The following is a 21,433-nucleotide window of genomic DNA, read 5'->3' as shown; positions in this document are numbered from 1 at the left end:
CAGTTGGTTGCCTAAAGTCATCTTGGTGATCAGCTAATCACGATTGACTCCTGGAGCCCCCTTTAGGGATGTTTTGCCTATAAATACATTTCCCCACAGCCTACTAGATATTCAAATGCCATTCCTGATATTGCTAACCAAGAAATAAGGGAAAAGTTTTGGGTTCTTTTTTTTTTTTTTATGGAAAATGACAATATGAACAGCCTTTTAGTACTTTTGATATGAAACTGTTCCCGACCCATGAAATACATGTACGTGATGGGTTGGGTGGGTGTACTTGGCCCGCGGGCCGGCTCCGAGTCATGACCGGGGGATGTTTGCTATCAGCAGTTGACATCTGCTGGTAATGACGGACATCGCTCCGATGTCTGTCATTTAACTGTTTATTAAATACTGTGATATATTCAGATCACGGCATTTAAACATTAAATGCCGCTATTCGCTGGTGTCTAATGGTCCCATAGCTATGGGTTGCTAGGGAAGCCCGAGGCCTTACCTTGTTCTTTGTGTCTTCCCTGGCTCTGATTGCTTAGGGCTCCCTTTGGCAGCACTTAGCAATCGAGCACAGATTTCATGGATCAATGTAATGAAATAGAATTACATTGATGGCTTATGATTGGCCCCTATGGGGGCCAAAAAGTGTGTGTACAAAGTAAAAAAAAAAAAAAAAATCCCTCCCCTATTAAAAATTCAAATCACCCCCCCCATTTTCCCCCTTTTTTTTTTATAAAACACTGTACTAAAAAAAAAAAAAATTACACATTTGGTATCGCCACGTGTGTAATTGTCCGAACTATTAAATTATGTGTCTGATCCTGCACAATGAACAGCGTAAACCAGAGGTGTGGAAATAAAAAAAAATACTTGTCCAAGGGACTAAAAGGGAGCACAATCTACTTGTCCATGATGATGATCCACTTGTCCTGGTACATAAAATAATTTCAACCAAAATAGTATGTAAATAAGGTCTTTATTAATAGAAACTTTATAGGCAGACCTGTATGTCACCCATTAGGTGAATAACACCCCTGATAATTACGTCTGCCCCATTAAGTATGTAGTCCCCCCTTCAGGAAGGTATGTTCCTTCATCAGGTAGGTAGGGCTCCCCTAGAAAGTAAATAATGCCCCAGATAGAGATGTCGTCTCCCCCCCCCCCCCCAATTGGTAGGAAGGGTGGGCTGCCTCAGTAGGCAGACAGAGCCCCAGAAAGATATGTTCCCCATATGTAGACAGGTCCGCAGATAAATATGACCGCCATCAGGTAGGGCTCTTCAGTAGGTAGAAAGGCACCCAGATAGGGCTCCCCAGTAGGTATATGGGCCCCCCAGATAGAAATGATTCCCATTACTGGTGGGGGTTGTATCTATCTGGGGGCCTGTCTAACTACTGGAGAGCCCTACCTGATTAGGTGGGGCTTCGCAGTAGGTAGAAAGGCCCCCAAATAGATATGACCCCTGGCATGTAGGGCTCCCATTTAAACAAATTATACGCCCTAAGTTTCAACCAGGGTGCATCCAGCTGTTGCAAAACTACAACTCCCAGCATGCCCAGACAGCCGAAGGCTGTCCAGGCATGCTCAGAGTTGTAGTTTTGCAACAGCTGGGGGCACCATGGTTGGGAAGCACTGCCTTAAATAGATAGGTTGTCCCCTAGTGGTAGACAGGTCCTCCTTAGTAAGTAGCCAACTTTCAGTAACTCCCTACTACTTACATCTTCCTTTTCCCAGCACGGACTTCCTGGCGGAGGGGCGCGCAGTGAGTGATGTCATTGAACGCTCCTCGCAGGAAGTCAGCATCCCGTCCTCCGCCAGGAAGGCTTGCTATAGGCTGTAGCATACAGCTGCGGTGTACAGCAGTTTAGTGACAGGGCAAGACAGTCTTTCCCCGTCATATGTGACTTCTTCCGGCATTTAGCGCTGCTTGCCATAAGTAATAAAGTGATCAAAAAGCCAGAACGACAGGGGATAAGATGCCTGATTGCGGGGGTCCCCTGTGATATTGCACGCAACACCCCGTTCTAATCAGTCCCCAGAGCATGTTCACTCGGTCTGATTACTGGCGATCACGGGGGCCGGAGCATTGTGACGTCACACCCCCTCCCATAGGCTTGCATTGAGGGGGGATGAAGCGTGACATCATAATGCTCCAGCCCCTGTGATCACCAGTTATCAGACCCGTGATCAGGCACGTTATCCCCTATCCTTTTGGATAGGGGATATGTTTTAGCGCCGGAGTACCCCTGTAAACAATTCCTTCACATGCCATTTTCCTCCTTTCGTAGATTGTAAGTTCTTACAGCCAGAACCTCTCCCTATCTCATCTTTCAGTTACGGTTTCATCTTCATTGTATCTGTGTCATGTATTGTAACCCTTTTTTTGTATGTGTAGTGCCCTTGAACCAAGGGTTCTATAATACATAGATCTTTCATCATACACCCTAAGCACAATAACACACAATTTTCCTATTGTTATTATAGATATGTCGCTTTTTATTGCAAATTACAAAAATCCTTCAGTTTTAGGTACTAATCTAAACTCATGGAGAACAAATGGTTTTTCGAAAAATAATCAGTTGTGATCTTATGGGTCACAAGTGCTATATTTTCCTACCCATTTAAGTCAACTGGTAGCAAAATATGCAGCTGATTTTGCAACCCATTGGAGGAGATTTCTAAAAGCTTGTGCAGAGGAAAGTCTAACTAGTTGCTCATAGCAACCAATCAGATCCCTTCTTTCAATTTTAACAAGAAAAAAAAAAAAATGAAAGCGACGGTTTTTTGATAAATCTCCCCATTGACTAATAGGTAGAAAAAGAAGTCACTTCTGATCCTACCCTTGGGGTATAAATTCCGTTCTGCAGAAATGCCAGGACATTCAGTTTGACATGGATTTCTACAGCGATAAGAGCCGTTTAGTTTACCTGCAAAAATCCCATCCATGAAAAAGCTGTATATATGAAGCAGAGCTCCCAACCAGTCGTCAGATCAGGTGCCGAGAGATGAAGGTCCACACCGGGTTAGTCTATGTTGCCAAGGCAACAGTCCAACACCCAGTAAGTTCTGTGCATGAGCCCATTACTAATAGGATTTCTGCACAGAACTGGCTGCACAACCCCACCGTCCACATGCATTTCATTGTGCCCGATCTAAGGAACAGGCAGAAGCTCAATTACCAGTACACTATAATAGTCAGAAACCCCCAAGGAGAATGTCTGCATGGTTTTACATCTTATTATGGCCGTTCTTCTTCTGCTACACAAGATGCCACAGAGAAAAAAAAAAAAAAAGTGTGCGCTAACATAAACTAGGTCAGTGTTGAACACAGGGTTAAAAAAAATATCAAAAAAATGCACAGATATGGAACACAAAGATTATAAAAAGAAAACAAGTGTTTTAATTTTTAGAAGAAAAAAAAAAAAAAAAACCTTACAAAATAAATACAGTTCCATTTCTTTTTCCCCCCAATATGTCTTTATCACTCAGAACATGTAACATTAGAGTCCCAGCAACACAAGGTAACAGACCAGTTGGGTGCAGAAGGGGTTGTTCCCATAGACCTGACTTTATTTCAGCAGTCCATTGATCTTTCCTTTGTCACCTAGCCCGATTTAAAGAGAAGGATCGCCACTTGGCCCAGATAGAAGTAAATGAAGTGTTTGGTCTCGTGCGTAACGTAGCTGCCAAAATTCCTGCCCACGATGCAGTGCCATGTAGGGTTGTACTTCTTGTCAAACTCCTGCGGAATGGAAGTGAAATAGGTCAAATACGGGTTATAATGTACGTCATACCAGGCAGAGTCATCAATAACAGGTAAGTTTCTAGAAGCACCACAGATGATCTGGTTATGGTACCAGCACAACATACAGATGGTTACAGTACCAGTGCTTATAAGGGAAGAATAATACACTGTATGGGAGGAGAGGCGGGGGCGGGAAATACTCTGTGGATGCTACAATCGTGAGTGTTCTACATACACCAGTATAAAGCCACTTACCTTCTTGATACAAGCAGCTATATCCTTCTCTATGTTGAATTTCTCCAGGGCTTGGGTGGCGATTTCCACTGCGTCCTGCTGCATCTCTTCAGACATGTCAGCATTCTTGATGACCGCTTTTCTCTCAGACATGATGGCCTTGGATGACAGGGACTGTTCAGTACAGAGTTCACCACATACAGCAGTGTATTGTGCCTCCAGATGTTGCAAAACTACAACTTCCAGCATGCCCGGACAGCCTTCGGCTGTCCGGGCATGCTGAAAGTTGTAGTTTTGCAACAGCTGGAGGCACACTGGTTTGGGAATAATAGACTATCCAGTTATACTAGAACTATGTATAAAATATATAGCACTAAAACGCTCCTTCAGAATGCACAGGACTGCCTACACCTTAGCCTGCTGTAGAAAATACACTTACTTGTAGAAGTCAGCGTTGTCTTGCTCAAGTTGTTTCCCGGCAGAGCCGCCTCAGCTCGCAATCTCCCGGTTAGTGAAGCACTGGGCACAGCGTGCTTTCCCGGCTGCGTTGTCTTGCAAACACTCTACCGCCACCGCACTGCAGCCTCTATTACTTACCGCCTCGCTTTCCCACGCTGCTCCTGATTGGTCAGCTTTCCACCCACTTACACATTGATTGGTTCTCCAGTAAGTCAGCTCCCGGCTCTTTTTTCAGCGTTCTGTTTCATCCCGAAATGCACCGCGAATTAGCGTCTGTGTCCATGGAGACACATGCGGGACTGTGCCTCTGGCGGCGTCTCCAAGGTAACACAGGCACAGACCGAATGTTGCTGGTGATCTCTGGGAACTGTTGTTCTGACGCGCTGGGTGTTATGTAATAAGAACACTTTGGAATTTCTAGGAGATGGCGACCTTCTCAGCCTATAATGGCAGGACCATGATAGACATGACAGTAGGGGTCCAGTCCTGGGGGAAAAAAAGTGGGGGAACTCACCCAAGATTTCCACTGAAGGACTCCTGCTAATAGGAATGGTGTTCCTGCTGTGGGAAAAGTGCAGGAACTCAGTTCTCACGCGTTCCTGCAGGACTTGAACCCTGCATGACAGGGATTATAAGAATATCATGGTGCAAATTTAGGCGGCCTTGACAACCTGTTGTGAGACCGAGCGGATGCCCCGTTTAAAGGGGTTGTGCGCTGCCCTGCAGTTCGGAGCTCCGCTCACAGCGTCCGGAAGTTCATTACTCCGAACGCTGTGTGCGGGCTTCCGTGTTCGCAGCCGTCAGGCGTGACGTCACGCCTGGCCCCTTCGTGACGTCTCGCCCGCCCCCTCGTGACGTCACGCCCGCCCCCTCAACGAAAGTCTATGGGAAGGGGGCGCGACCGCTGTCACACCCCCTTCCCATAGACTTTGGTAGAGGGGGCGGGCGTGACGTCACGAGGGGGCGGGCGAGACGTTGCGGCCGCGAACACGGAAGCCCGCACACAGCGTTCGGAGTAATGAACTTCCGGACGCTGTGAGCGGAGCTCCGAACTGCAGGGCAGCACACAACCCCTTTAAAGGGATACTCTGCCCCTACAGATAGGGGATAAGATGTCTTATTGCGGGGATCCAGCCGTTGATACCTCCGGCGTTCTCTAGGCCTGCCCCCTGGCGTTCTGAATATTTATGTTCAGAATGCCGTTTGGGGTGACCATGGTCATGACGTCACGCCTTCATTCATGTCAATGGGAGGGGCCGTAACGGCTGTAGTTGCGCAACGACAGCCGTCACGCCCACTCCCATAGACATGAATGGAGTGGGCATGACGTCACAACCACGGCTGCCCCAAATCCGGTGTTCTGGATAAGGCTGGGTTCACACCACGTTTTCTTAAATACGGTTCCTGTATACGGTTGGGAGGAGGGGGCGGGGCTTAATCGCGGCGCCCGCACTCAGCCGTATTCGGGAACCGTATTTAATGGAAGTCTACGAGCCGATCGGAGTGAACCACAGCCTCCGGTCGGCTTCGTTTTTGGCCGTATGCGGATTCCAGCGGTCAGATCCCCCACGATCAGTTACTTATCCCCTATTTTGTGGGTATGGGGTTAAGTTAATGTTCAATGGATATCTCCTTTAACCGGTTGCCGACTAAGGACGAGCCGGCTCGTCCTGAGACGGCAAGCGGTGTATGACGTGGGCTTCCAACTCGAGCCCGCGTCGTTCCGGACGGCCCCAGCTGATTCTGGCGTTAATAGCCGGCATGCAGCGATTGCCGCAGCAGGCTATTAACCCTTTAGATCGCCGCTGTCAAAGTCTGTCTAAAGGGACATTTAAACCATGCCTGGTGGTCCAGTGGGGTGGATCGCCCCTCCGCAGCGCGGGGGTCGATCCACTTCTGAGGTAGCCAGGCTTTATCAATCGAGCGCAGAGCACACAGGTTCTATGAAACCACATTGATCTGTATGAGGAATCTAATGATTTCTCCTAAAAGTGTAAAAAAACACCCTTTAACCCCTTCCTTATTAAAAGTTTTAATCACCCCCTTTTTCCCAAATTCCATATAAAAATATAATAAAAATATAACATAATAAAAATAAACATATGTGGTATTGCCGCGTGCATAAATGTCTGAACTATAAAAATATATCACTAATTAAACCGCACGGTCAATAGCGTACGCGCAAAAAAAAAATAGCATATTTTTGGTCACTTTTTATATCATGAAAAAATGAATAAAAAGTGATCAAAAAGTCGTATCAATACAAAAATGGTACCAAGAAAAACTTCAGATCATGGCACAAAAAATGAGCCCTCATACCGCCCTGTACGCGAAAAAATAAAAAATTTATATAAACGTATTCATTTTCGTGCATGTAGTTATGATTTTTTTCAGAAGTAAGACAAAATCAAACCTATATAAGTAGGTATCATTTTAATCGTATGAATCTACAGAATAAGGATAGGGTGTCATTTTTACCAAAAAATTTACTGCGTAGAAACAGAAGTCCCCAAAAGTTACAAAATTGTGTTTTTTCTTCAATTTTGTCGCACAATGATTTTTATTTTGTTTCGCTGTAGATTTTTGGGTAAAATGACTGATGTCATAACAAAGTAGAATTGGTGGCGCAAAAAATAAGCCACATATGGATTTTAAGGTGCAAAATTGAAAGGGTTATGATTTTTAAAAGGTAAAGACTTTTACATCAGGATATATATATATTTTTTCAACAGGACTGACAACAGAGAATGTCAAATTTTTCTGTGTTATTGAACAAGGGGATCCCAACATATTTTTGGGGGACAATGGAAATCTTTATCAGCACAATGCTACATATGTATCTATGTTGCACCATCCTGCTAAATGTCCAGACAGGTGTGAACCTAACCTTAGTTCAGGCTGAATGTTATTATAGGGAAATTGCCCGGATCTATATTACCATTCACATCACTTTAAATGTTGATTTGATTTGCACAACGTCCCAGTGACAACACGTGAAATAACAACAGGAAATTTTATGATATCATTGTACAACTAGCATAGGTGTGGACCCGTGCTAGGCATAACTTATTTACTAACCAATGCATGATCAGCTATACCGTAATTTTTATAACACTTAAAGGGGTTATCCAGCAATAAAAAAACAGACCTATTTTCTTTCAAAGACCCCTCCCTGTCTGTCTCCACTTTGGGTGTGGTATTACAACTTGGCATCATTCAATTCAATGGAACTGAGCTGCAGAACCACACCCAACCTGGAGACAGACAAGGAGAGGTCTTTGAAAGAAATTATCTCTGTTTTTTAATTCCTGTATAACCCCTTTAAGCACTATTCATTGTGCATTTATGGCAGATGGCATCGGAAGTACATGAAGCAGGTTTGTAATCTTGGGCTTAGGTTCACACTGCGTTACCACCTCTTGTATATGTATCTGTTGGCATCCCATGGAAAATATACCGACATATTAGTAACGCAGGGCAGAGGTTGCCATTTATTTTAATGGCCAAACAGAGTCACTGTTGGTGTCAGATGCTTTTTTTCCAATGGACTCAAAAGCACGGTCTGCTGCACTAGCCAGTCTACTGAAAACAGAACGTACGGCTGAGCAGTTGAAATCAATGGCATCCTCTGCCCTCCGTTATCTATTAGCATCCTGTTTTCATCGGGATGCCAATAGTTATGCCTAGCGAGCGGTAATAATGTAGTGTGAATCTAGTCGTATCCTCCTCTGTATGCAGCAAGTGTCAGCTGGTGTAGATATGAGTGAACATTTCTCTAATCCTTGCCATTTAACCAATGAGATGTCAATAGATACCATGACTTCTAGGCAGTCACCAAATTGTCGCTCTATGACGCCATCTCATTACTGCCCCCAGATTGCCATCTTAAGAGCCCATTCAGACGACTGAATATCTGCCTGGAAATGTCCCCAGTGAACATTCCGTACTCGTCAGCTGCCGACTTAATTAGTCAGTGCTAGGACCGCTTGGACATGCCCCGTATTCATTCTCAGCAAGGTCTGAGCTGATTCTGCTGAAAGAATGAACGTTCATTCTTTCAGCGGTGTCCAGAATGTAAATTTCTGTGGCAGAATTTTTTGCCATTGAAATTCTGCCATGTGCATTGTGCAGCAGAATCCCATTAAATGCAATGGGAAGCTGTTGCACTGAAATTTCCGAGCTGAATTTTTCTGCATGATTCCCCCACCACGTGAATGGGACCATATACTCCTATTATGCCTTAGTGAATGCCATGAAACATATTCAGAACTGCTGCTTATTTCTTCACCTTACCACTTATTGTACTTTGGATACTCTTTGTTTCCAACTTAAATATAAAAAAACGATCTAAGGGCAAGTTCACACTGCGTTTTTGTTTCTGTTCATTGTATAGATTTTATACACTTGAAAAGGAAAAATCATATAAGTAAACAAAGCTAAAATGGATGCTGCTGTATGCCATACATAATAAAAAATGGATTGTAACATATACTTTTTTTTTGCATACACAATAGCGTAGTTGACTATGTTTCTGTATACAGCATGTTAAAAGTTTAGATAGCTCCAGGTCGACTGTGGGGAATAGCGAGGCAAAGTCTATAGAGTGAAAGAGTCAGATAAAGCAGCCAGCTAGGGAGTGAAGAGCGCTGCCACGCACTTCACCTGGCTGTTACGATCACAGCAGGTCTCAGGACTGAGACTGGAGCGATCTAAACTACTGTATGATTTGGACTTTGAAGACAAGTGTTTAGTCATTTGCCCTACTGTACGATCTAAACTTTTGACATGCTTGGAAAAAATGTCAAAAGTTTTTACGAATGACAAACATTTTATGTCAATAAATGCCTGTCAGGGTGTACATTTGTACCACTAGAAAAAATTTTAAAAAATTAAAAAATAAACTATACTTTCAGCTCATACATATGTCATTGATATATAGTATGTTTCCTTAATTGATTATTACAGTTTATTGTATTGTAATGATTTGCTTTGATGACACACCTATATATGTAATATACCAGATCCTGGGAAGTGAAGTCGGCTAGTGTTGATAGTGACATGTTTGAAGATACATTAACACCCTAAACATTCATAACACGCCAACCACACCTCTGGCTTTTCATAATACTCAGCACGCCCTTATTACAGTCATACGAGAGACCTGCCCTTAGTTGACAGGATTTTTCTGTTCCACTGAGACTGAAAACAGACGTGTTTTTTTTTTTTTTTTTTAAAGAAAAAAATATATACTCCAAAGAGAAAACAAATAGGGTAACTGAACCACTGTAGAAGAACAACCAACCAGTGTAGTGTCATACAATATATGTCTCCTACCAAAAATACTTACCGTATTCAAAAATAAGTATATCTTTATTGGAAAATTTTACAAATCTTAAAAGTGATATTAAAAACAAAGTGGTTTTTTAATGTTTTTGTGTTGTTATTTACAAGTCTTCACTGATGCCATTGCAGTTTTTAAGCCAAACCCAGAAGTGGATCCAGTGGGAAGGATAAGTATAAGGCCTTCCTTTATATATCCCATTCCCTTTAAATACATGTTGGCTCAAAAACTGCAGGCTAATGGATTTCATGTCTTCCAGATAAGACAGCATGGTAGATCTTTCCCATAGATCCAAATTGTAAACCAAAACATAGTATTTAATGAAAAATGTTTGGGTAACATCACACAGCCTAATCCTTGTAGGGGAGGAAAAGCAATATAGGAGGAAGTACTTGTCCTCATATCCCATCCTCATATCCCGACCTAAAATCCCATCCTCATATCCAGATCTCATATCCTGTCCTCATATCCTGTCCTCATATCCCGTCCTCATCTCCCGACCTCATATCCTGTCCTCATATCCTGTCCTCATATCCTGTCCTCATATCCCGTCCTCATCTCCCGACCTCATATCCTGTCCTCATATCCCGACCTCATATCCCGTCCTCATCTCCTGACCTCATCTCTCGACCTCATATCCCGTCCTCATATCCCGTCCTCATATCCCGACCTCATATCCCGTCCTCATCTCCTGACCTCATCTCTCAACCTCATATCCCGTCCTCATATCCTGACCTCATATCCCGAGCTCATATCCTGTCCTCATATCCAACCTCATATCCTGTCCTCATATCCCAACCTCATATCCCAACCTCATATCCCATCCTCATCTCCCGACCTCATATCCCATCCTCATATCCCGACCTCATCTCCCGTCCTCATCTCCCGCTCTCAAACCCTGTCCTCATATCTCATCCTCATTTCCGGACCTCATATCTTGTCCTCATATCCGGACCTCATATCCTGTCCTCATATCCCATCCTCAGGTGGGTCTGAGATGTGATAAAGAGATTGTAGGGTGAAAATAGAAGGATGGGTGGTTTTGTGGAAATGGGCATTACTTGCAAGCCAGACCAATGCACAAAAAGGGTAAAAAATAAAGGGGTGTGGCTTAAATGGTGGGTGTGGCTTTGTGAGATGGGGCATGTCATGCGGGGAGTGGTGTGGCTGGACTGACGCACTCTCCAGGAGATGCAGAGCAAGGAGTAAGGTATTAGAAGTCCTATATACGTAAGACAAAAACCCCATCCTTCACATAAGTGGGTAGGTTAGGGTTAATTTAACTATCATATATTTTTATTTCACATAAAAGTAACATGTGTACTAAGTTTCATCAAAATATCTCAAGCCATTTGAAAGTTATGCTGGAACATACATTTCCCATAGACTTGCATGGGACTTTAACCCCTTAAAGGACAACTGCAGCCTTATCAACTTATCCCCTATCCACAGGATAGGGGATAAGTGTTTGATGGCGGGGGGTCCGACCGCTGGGACCCCCCACTATCTCCCGAATGGGCCCCGGCATTGCTGCTCTGTGAAAGCGGCTAATGCGCATAGTGTTGACTTCACTTAGCTGAGCACGAACGCTGGCTCCCCGCCTCTCCCATAGAACTACATGAAGGAGAGCCAGGGCCCCGTGCAGGTGATCACGGGGGGTCCCAGTGGTCATGCCCCCCGCAATCAGTTGTTATGGCTGCAGATCTCCTTTAAGGACGCAGTTTTAAAAATCATAACACTTTCAAATTTGCACCTACATACCCATTTGAGGGCTTGTTTTTTGCACCACTAATTGTACTTTGTAATGACATCATTTCACCACAAAATCTACGGTGAAACCAAAAAAATTATCTTTGTGGGGAAAAATTGAAAGAAAAAAGCGATTTTGTAACTTTTGGGGGCTTCTGATTCTGCACAGTGCATTTCTGGTAAAAATGACACCTTATCTTTATTCTGTAGGCCCATACGGTTAAAATGATACCCTACTTATATAGGTTTGATTTAGTGTTACTTCTGTTAAAAAATTATAACTTTTTGCATGAAAATTTATATGTTTAAAAATGTCCTCTTCTGATCCCTATAACTTTTTTATTTTTCCACTTATGGGGCTAGATCATATAATATTTTTTGTGCCGTAATCTGAAGTTTTTATTGGTGCAATTTTAGTTTTGATTGGACTTTTTAATCGCTTTTTATACATTTTTTAGGGTATACAAAGTGACCAAAAACATGCAATATTGGACTTTGGAATGTGTGTACGCCATTGACCGGGCAGTTTAATTAAGGTTATATTTTTATACATTGGACATTTACGCACACGGCAGTACCACATATGTGTATGTTTATTTTTATTTACAGTCATGGCCGTAAATGTTGGCACCCCTGAAATGTTTCTAGAAATTTTTTTCTAGAGTCTGTACTACAGACATGGGTCGGGTGCAATGCTCTGCAGTCTGCACATACCCCCATGTGTATAGGAGTGCTATATAAAAAGAGTAAAGTAAAAAAAACAGTCTTATTTTTCCACAATTTTGAAAGGGTGCCAATTTTGTCCAGCCCATTTTTGGAGTTTGGTGTGACATTATGTCCTCCTTTTTTTGGTTTAGTTCCAATACACACAAATGGAATAAACATGTGTATAGCAAAACATGTGTTACTGCAATCATTTTCTGTGGGATATACTTCATTTTCTTGAAAAATGTCATGGGTGCCAACATTTATGGCCATGACTGTATATATATATATATATATATATATATATATATATATATATATATATTTTATTTTTTTATTATTTTTTTAAATGGGAAATGGGGGGGTGATTCAAACTTTTATTAAGGAAGGGGTTAAATCACATTTATTAACTTTTTTTTGTTTTTCTTACACTATTTTCTTGTCCCCATAGGGGACTATAACATGCAATCTTCTGATTGCATACACTGTTCAATGCTATGCCATAGCATAGCATTGATCAGTGTGATCGGCACCCTGCTGCTCCAGCCTGCTGCAGACATGGAGCAGCAGATCACCGATCAGACAGTGAGGAGGCAAGTGAGTACCCTCCCACTGTCCTCTCAGCTGTTCGGGACACCGCAATTTCACTGAGCTAATCAGCAGGTGTTTTCTCCTGTTTTAGACGCCGCAATCAACTTTGATTGCAGAGTCTAAAGGGTTAATACCGGACATCAGCCCAATCGGTGATGACCAGTATTAGCGGCAGGTCATGGTTGCTGATAGCAACCGGAACCCATCGGGTATGAAGCGCGCTCAGTAAATATACGTCCATTATCGTTAAGGGGTTAATCAAAAACCCAACCGTCGCAAATGGGGGTGGGTAAGGGTTAACTTATGTAGCTTATTTTTGTAGTTGACATATAAGTGACGTGTACCAAGTTTAACCCCTTAAGGACCGGGGTTTTTTCCGTTTTTGCATTTTTGTTTTTTGCTCCTTGCCTTTAAAAAATCATAACTCTTTCAATTTTGCACCTAAAAATCCATATGATTGCTTATTTTTTGCGCCACCAATTCTACTTTGTAATGATGTCAGTCATTTTGCCCAAAAATCTACGGTGAAACGGGAAAAAAAATCATTGTGCGACAAAATTGAAAAAGAAACGCAGTTTTTTAACTTTTGGGGGCTTACCTTATCTTTATTCTGTAGGTCCATACGATTAAAATGATACCCTACTTATATAGGTTTGATTTTGTCGTAATTCTGGAAAAAATCATAACTACATGCAGGAAAATTAATAAGTTTAAAATTGTCATCTTCTGACCCCTATAACTTTTTTATTTTTCCGTGTATGGGGCGGTATGAGGGCTCATTTTTTGCGCCGTGATCTGAAGTTTTTAACAGTACCATTTTTTCATTGATATGACTTATTGATGTAATGATATAAAAAGTGACCAAAAATGCACTATTTTGGACTTTGGAATTTTTTTGCGCGCACGCCATTGACCGAGCGGTTTAATTAATGATATATTTTTTTTCGGACATTTCCGCACGCGGTGATACCATATATGTTTATTTTTATTTACACTGTTTATTTTTTTTATATGGGAAAAGGGGGGTGATTTAAACTTTTAATAGGGGAGGGGTTAAATGATATTCATTCACTTTTTTTTTGCAGTGTCTTAGCTCCCATAGGGACCTATAACACTGCACACACTGATCTTCATCATTGATCACTGGTTTCTCATAGGAAACCAGTGATCGATGATTCTGCCGCATGACTGCTCATGTCTGGATCTCAGGCACTGAGCAGTCATTCGGTGATCGGACAGCGAGGAGGCAGGTACGGGCCCTCCCACTGTCCTGTAAGCTGTTCGGGATGCCGCGATTTCGCCGCGGCTATCCCGAACAGCCCACTGAGTTAACCGGCATGGTTTCACTTTCGCTTTTAGCCGCGCGGCTCAGCTCTGGGCGCACGGCTAAAGGGTTAATAGCGTGTGGCGCCGCGATCGGCGCTGCGTGTTATTAGCGGCGGGTCCCGCCGTGACATGATGCGGGGTTACCGTGTAACCCCGCGTTATATCACGGGAGCAGGACCAAGGACGTACAGGTACATCCTTGGTCCTTAAGGGGTTAATGGAAATATCTTTAGCCGTTTGGAAGTGATGCTGGAACATACACACATACATACACACACACACACACTGGCCCTCATTTACTAACAGCATTCCGACTCTTTTTGTTGGGTCGTGCGCCTAAATTCTGTGTAAATTCTAAATGTGCGACAGAAAAAACCCGACAGAATCAGAAACATAACAGTGGAGAAAAAAAAATAAATACAAAATGTATAGATCGGAGAATAAAGCTGTCTTACTTGCCTGCAGCAACCAGTCACAGCTCAGCTTTCTTTTTACCAGAGCTTCTTAATCCCTTTTTGCACAGTTTTTTGCTCCTCACCTTCTAAAAATAATAACGCTTTCAGTTTTCCATCAACAGACCTAGGGGGACTTGTTTTATGCGCTACCAATATTACTTTGTAATGACATCAGTCATTTCACCACAAAATCTACGGCAAAGCAAAAAAAATATATACTTGTGGGACAAAATTGAAAAAAATTGAAAATTGAAAAAAAAAAACACCATTTTGTAATTTTTAGCGGCTTCCATTTCTATGCAGTGCACTTTCTGGTAATAATGACACCTTATACAGTATTTATTCTGTAGGTATATACGATTAAAATGATAACCAACTTATATAGCTTTGATTTTGTTCCACTTCTGTTAAAAAGTTATAACTTTGCTCATGAATATTAATACATTTAAAATTGTCCTCTTCTGACCCCTATAACATTACATTTTTTCGTATACGTGGACCAAAAATACACAATTTTGGACTTTTTTTCAAGTATTCTTTTCCGTATATGCCATTGACCGTGCAGTTTAATTAATGTTATATTTTTATAGTTCAGACATTTATGCACGTGGCGATACCCATGGATATAAAAATAAGCCACACCTCTCCACACAGGTTTCCGGTCCTCAGGTAGGAAGCCTGAGGGAAGTAATTAGGCGTGGCTCCCTGGGTGTTGTAAGTCTTCTCCTTAGAAGCAGCCGCGGGTTCCGCAGGCCTCCGGTACTTCTTTCCCCGGCATCTGGCTCCTTTTGTGGGGGCTGGGTTGCTGGAAGAGTGCAAGCTTAGGCCGTCTCTCCCGCTTCTAGGAGCGCATGGCCAGCTTGGTCCCCTCTGTGTGTGTTTCCCTGGCGCTGCCCCTGATGACTTCGGGACAGGTGCGACGTCACTTCCGGCTCCTATTCAAAAAGAAGTGTGGGAAGATTGTTGGGGTTCCTGTTGCTTCCTAGCGTCCCGGAAGTTATTTTGGACCGTGGCAGCCAGCCTACTCATCTAAGAGTGAGACCTGATGCTTCATCTATCTTGTCTCCAGCCTGTCACCATGTCGGATCCTGCAGGCAGTGGAGAAGGACGCGCTAAGAAACGCAGCTCCAGCCCAGTACCAGCGGTGTTCTGCGGATGGGTGAGACAATTCCATTTTTTCTACATTTGTTTAGTAAATTAGGGTATTGTCTTTTTTCCTAGGGAGCTTCTTCTTGTGCCTAGAAAGTTTCCTCAAAATCACATAATAGGGAATGTGCAGAATGCAAGAAACCCCTAGACCTCTCCTATAAGAAGTCGGTCTGTGCAGCATGTGTGGAGGTTATTGTGGCCCAAGAATCATCAGCTATTGCGAATAGTCTAAGAATGATGATTCGTGAGTAGATTCTTCCTATAAAAATCTGGAACATTATGGATCTTCTAGCCAGGATAAACCTAGCACTTTTTCCAGAGTGGCTGTCTCCTCCCTTATCCATTCCATTCAGGAAGAAGATGGTGAAATTTTGGCCGTTGATTTATCTGCTGCTGAATTGGGGACAAGTCGCTTTTCTCTGTAGATGACACTGATCAATTACTTAAAGTGTACCCGTCAGATCCAACAATTTTTTTTTTAAATATATCACTCAGTACCTAATCCTGACCATGTACATCAAATTTTTATGTGTCTAGCACCTTTATTTATTTTTTATTACACTTTTAATTTAGCTCACTAGTCATAATTCCTCTCAAAGGGAGGGGGCGTGGCCTCACTGTGCAGGTCTCCGCCCCCCTCCTTCAGTATGCTGTCTGCTCACATCTCCCCTAGCATTAGCAAAACTACAACTCCCAGCTTGTCCACACTGACAGTAGCGGGACACAAGCTGACAGTGGGAGGATTTTTTCTCCAGCTGTGAGCCCTGAGCTCACAGCTGTCAATCAAGGAAGTGTGTCCATGACATAGGTGATGATGCATGGACACAGCAGGACTAGTATGTGTCCAAGCCGGCAGGGGTGCAGTTGTTTGACTGGCTTTTTCAGTATGAAATACTGAAAATTTCTAATGAAAGCAATCGCAAAACCTATTGGTTATACATGCTTTACAACATATCAAAAGTTTTTGTATCTGACAGAGCCCATTTAAAGCTATCAGATTGTCTATGAATTTAGAAGACACTAAAGAGGTTGTTACGGCAGAGTATGCCTTGTATGAAGGTCTTAATCCTAGAAAAATCTGCACGTTTAATGTACACAACATTATTAAAGCGGTTATTGATAAGGAATAGGAAAACCCTGACAAAAGATCCCTTCTTCCTAGGTATCTTAAAAGGAAGTATGCTTTTGAAGAAGTTGATTCTAAGTGTTGGGAAAGGTTGATTCTCCTCCAGTGGATGCGCCTGTATCTAATATGACAAAAAAATCAGCGCTATCCTATGAGGATCTGGGATCCCTTCCTGATTGTATGGACAGGAAGGCGGATTATTGTATTTAGAAAACCTGGGAGACTGTTGCTGCTTCTTTAAAGCGTACCTGTCAGATCCAACAAAAAATTTTTTTTGTTAATATATATCTTATTTTTTTTTTATAACACTTTATTCTAGCTCACTAGTTTGAATTCCTCTCCAAGGGAGGGGGCATGGCCTCACTGTGCAGGCCTCAGATCCCTCCATCAGTATGCTGTCTGTTCACATCTCCCCTAGCATTAGCAAAACTACAGCTCCCAGCATGTCCTCAATGTCAGGGCTTGCTGGGAGTTGTAGTTTTGCTAATGCTATGGGAGATGTGAGCAGGAAGATGGTTACATCTCCTCTAGCATTAGCAAAACTACAATTCCCAGCATGTCCACACTGTCAGGGCATGCTGGGAGTTGTAGTTTCAGACAATTTACTGTACCCTAAACCTCCGCCCGATATGCCAGGCCCGCTCCTCCGGGCTCTCAGCAGTGGCGTTTTCCGGGGGTTGGCAGCTCCTGCGGGGGTGTCCTCTTCCCCCTAAGCCTTGCCATGAGATTAAGCCCCACACATCCGCGACACCGTAAAGAACTCCTCCGGCCGGCGGTGTCTGGCGGCGGTGTCGGGAGGCAGTGTCCGGGGGTCGGTGGTTGGCAGGCCCCCCACCCCTAAACATATATAAACATACTACACTAACCTAGTGCGGTGGATGCTCGGGATGTAAGGTCATGCCAATCCCCACACTTCAGGCGCTGTGCTGCCGATGCACCACGATCCTGCTCAGAGGCTCACTGAGGTCCGTGCGTGTGCTCACTCCCAGCCCTGGACCTGCTGTCAATCAGAAGATAGGTCCATGATGTAGGTGATGACTGCTGGACACAGAAGACTGGTATGTGTCCAAGCATGGAGGGGAGACCCCTAGTTTGGCTTTTTCACCCTGAATTAGTTAAAAATGTTCTAATGAAAGCAATTGCAAAACTTGTTGGTTTTGCATGCTTTACAACATATTAAAAGTTTTTATATCTGACAGTGCCCATTTAAGGCCTAATATAGCAGCCGCCTGTGTTTCTCGATCATTGAGAATATGGTTGTCTCAACTTAGAAGCCACTTAGTGGATAAAACTCCTAGAGATGAGATTGTCAACTCCTTTCCTGTTATATCTAAAGCGGCAGATTTTTTAGCTGACGCCTCTCTTGACTCGGTTGAATGGTCTGCCCATGCTGCTGCCATTTCCAACTCTGCTAGAAGAGCCCTTGGCTCAAACCTTGGAAAGGGGATACTGCCTCTAAGGGTAAATAATGCTCTTTTCCATGCACTGGCGACCACCTGTTTGGGCCTGTCTTGGACGATGTTCTATAGAAGGCCTCTGATAAAAAAAAGGGGTTCCCACTTCAGGCTAGATCCTCTGATTCCTTTCGTGGGAGAAGACAAAATAGGAGGCAGAATCCTAGACCCTAAGAGAATAAAAAATATGAAGTCTCTACCAAGAAGAAAGGATTCTTGTTTAACCCAAACAAGGAATCCAATCCTAAAAACGCTCAAAAGTGACGCTACCTTTCCAGTGGGGGGGGGGGGGGGGGTGTCTATCCGGTTTTGTGGGGGCCTGGGAAGGCATTTCCTCCAGCCCAGGGATTTTAAGTACAATCCGTTCAGGTCTTCTTCTGGAATTCTGTTGTATTCCTCCGGACAGATTTCTTCCCACTGGGGTAGTGGCAGACCCATTAAAATGCCATGGTGTCAGAGATAAAAATAAAAAACAAAAAACCTTTTGTTAAAAAGAGTCTTAGTTCCTGTTCCTCCACTGGAAAAGGGCAAAGAGATTTTATTCCCCTCTCTTCCTTGTAAAGAAACCGAATGGTTCCTTCAGGGTAATCATAAATTTAAAGTCCCTGAACAGATTTTTGACTTACACAATTTCATATGGAGACATTAAATCAACAATTCCTTTCCTGTACCCAGACTGCTTCATGGCCTCTATAGACTTAGAAGATCCCTATTATCACATCCCCATTCACAGTTCCCATCAACATTTTTTGAGGTTAGTGGTCTTTGTAGATGGAATGTGGACACACCTTCAATACCGAGCTCTACCCTTTGGAGTCTCTCACGCCCGAGAGTCTTCACAAAAGTAATAGCGTAAGTGGCACCCTTCATAAGGACAAAAGTCATCCTTTTAATCCCTTACCTAGATGATTTATTGATTGTATCCCAATCTGTAGTCATCTTAGAAAACCAACTGCAGGAGGTCTCCTCTATTGTAAATTCATTAGTATGGAATTTAAATCTAAAAAAGTAAAATCTCATTCCTTTAAAAAATTTTCAGTTTTTTGGCATTTTTCTAGACTCGATCATTCATAATTCCTTCCTGCCCATAATCAAACAAGAAATTGTCTCAAGAAGGACAGGGGATTTATTTTTAACCCATGTCTGCTCAATAAAAGAAGCTATGTCCATGCTATGGTTAATAACGTCTTGTATAGTGGCAGGAAAATGGGCACAATTCAAATCCAGAGAGCTTCAAGCAAGTATTCTCAGCAGCTGGGATGGTCGGGTATCCTCACTAAATCAAAAATTTGTCATCTCCTCCAAAGCAAGAATGTCGTTAACTTGGTAGGTGAACCCCAAAAACTTAGTCCATGGTGTACACTGGTCCCCATTGCAAAGGGTTTCAGTGACCACGGATGCCAGAGATGGGGGCAGTCTTCAATCAAATTTTTCTTCAGGACAAAGGGTCTCCTCAGATCAATTCATCATCAAACTACAAAGTACTCTCAGCGGTTCTACACGCTGTCTCTCTTCTGATTCCTCATCTTCAAAACAAATATGTAGTAATTTATTCAGACAATACCACAGCATTTGCCTATTTGAACAAGAAAGGGGGAACATGGTCAAAGACACTACAGAATTTCTCTTCACAAATTTTTCTCATCTTGCTTTCCTCTCTGCTGTCCACCTAAAAGGGAAGGAAAACAGTGTAGGGGATTATCTGAGCAGGGTTCAGTTGGACCAGTCAATCATGGGCAAAAGAAAAAGCATACGTCTTCCCTCATCTTTGTTTGATCCCTCAAACCCTGAACAAAATAAAACAGGATCGGGCTCAGGTCTTACTAATAGCACCCTTTTTGCCATGAATACCGTGGTTCAGTCTTCTGAGAACAATGTCTGTTTGTCATCCTTGGATCCCTCCAGACAGAGTAGACCTGCTACCGGTACACCATCCTTGGATCCCTCCAGACAGAGTAGACCTGCTACCGGTACACCACCCACAGTCCTTTTGTCTCCACTTGACAGCGTGGATGCTGAAAGGGTGATACTAGGAATGAGGGGCTTTTCTGAGGAAGTCATGAATATTCTATTAGCCAGTAGAAAGGATATCACTTTCTCTATATATTTAAGAACATGGAAAGCTTTTTTACGCTTTGCTAATTATTCTGTGGATGCTTTGTCTCAACCGAATATTCCTTTACTCTTTAGTCCCAATACTTTAAAGGAACAAATCTCGGCCCTCAGCACCTTTTTCAATTGTAAGCTTGCAGAAGACCTTGTAGTTAAAAGATTCATCTCGGGTGCAGTAAGATTAAATCCACCAACAAGGACTACAGTTCCTCCCTGGGATTTAAACCTTATTTTAGATGCTCTCTCAGGTCCGCCTTTTGAACCTCTAGATACGTTACCTATCAAAATCCTCACTTTGAAAACGTTTTCTCATAGCTATAACATTAGCTAGAAGAGTCGGGGAACTCCAAGCTCTCTCTGCATTCCCGCCTTACACAAATATACTAGATGACCGTGTCATAGTGAAAACTTTACCATACTTTTTACTTAAAGTTGTGTCTGAATTTCACAAGAATCAAGAAATTATTTTGCCTTTCTACTGCTCTGACCCTAAAAATTTTTAGAGAACAAGCCTTTAAATGGGCACTGTCACCAACCTTTTTTTTTTATGTTATACTACTTATGTACTACAACATATCTCTAATATAGATTCATTATATATATTTTTTTTATTAAAATAGTGTATTTTGTATTTGAAAACCGGCCACTAGGGGTCTCCCTCCTAGTGGCCGGCTGCAGCCTGCCATGACGTCATGACTGAATTAGGACCGATGCCAGCCAGGCAATTGGTCCAAATTCAATCAGCCTGCGCTTGCTCCCTGCCTGTCAATCAGACAGGCGGGAGCGAGCGCTGTGAACGCTGGGACTGCGCTCATTGGCTGCCTGGCCTCACAGCTGCCTCATTGGCTGTCTGCCCCCGGCATGTACAGTCTGGAAGCAGCATGGCACTGAATCTCAGTGCTGCACTGATGCTCCAGGACTGTACATGTCCTGTATGGGTAAGTGAGGTCTTATTTCACTTACCCATACTTTGTTTCGGTCCCGGGTCTTGGA

The 21,433-nt window shown here is 43.0% G+C and overlaps 1 protein-coding gene across 1 annotated transcript; it reads right to left on the bottom strand.

Annotated features, from left to right (window-relative positions):
- Window positions 1-3,452: 3,452 nt before the first annotated feature.
- On the bottom strand, window positions 3,453-4,566 carry DYNLL1 (dynein light chain LC8-type 1). Its single transcript, XM_056530204.1, has 3 exons — window positions 4,413-4,566; window positions 3,995-4,132; window positions 3,453-3,736 (listed from the first exon to the last, which is right to left on the bottom strand). Exons 2-3 carry the CDS (start codon window positions 4,124-4,126, stop codon window positions 3,599-3,601), a joined length of 270 nt encoding a protein of 89 aa, XP_056386179.1. The 5' UTR covers window positions 4,127-4,132; window positions 4,413-4,566; the 3' UTR covers window positions 3,453-3,598.
- Window positions 4,567-21,433: the final 16,867 nt, after the last annotated feature.

Source organism: Hyla sarda, chromosome 1 (genome assembly GCF_029499605.1).
Source record: "Hyla sarda isolate aHylSar1 chromosome 1, aHylSar1.hap1, whole genome shotgun sequence".
Lineage (NCBI taxonomy): Eukaryota > Metazoa > Chordata > Amphibia > Anura > Hylidae > Hyla > Hyla sarda.
This window is presented reverse-complemented; position numbering and strand designations above follow the sequence as displayed.

Bases quoted from the DNA above. Each gene is read 5' to 3' on its own strand.
- DYNLL1 (XM_056530204.1), bottom strand. From the start codon at position 4,126: ATGTCTGAGAGAAAAGCGGTCATCAAGAATGCTGACATGTCTGAAGAG. The intron at 3,737-3,994 runs GTAAGTGGCTTT...TCCATTCCGCAG, and splicing joins TAGCTGCTTGTATCAAGAAG to GAGTTTGACAAGAAGTACAA.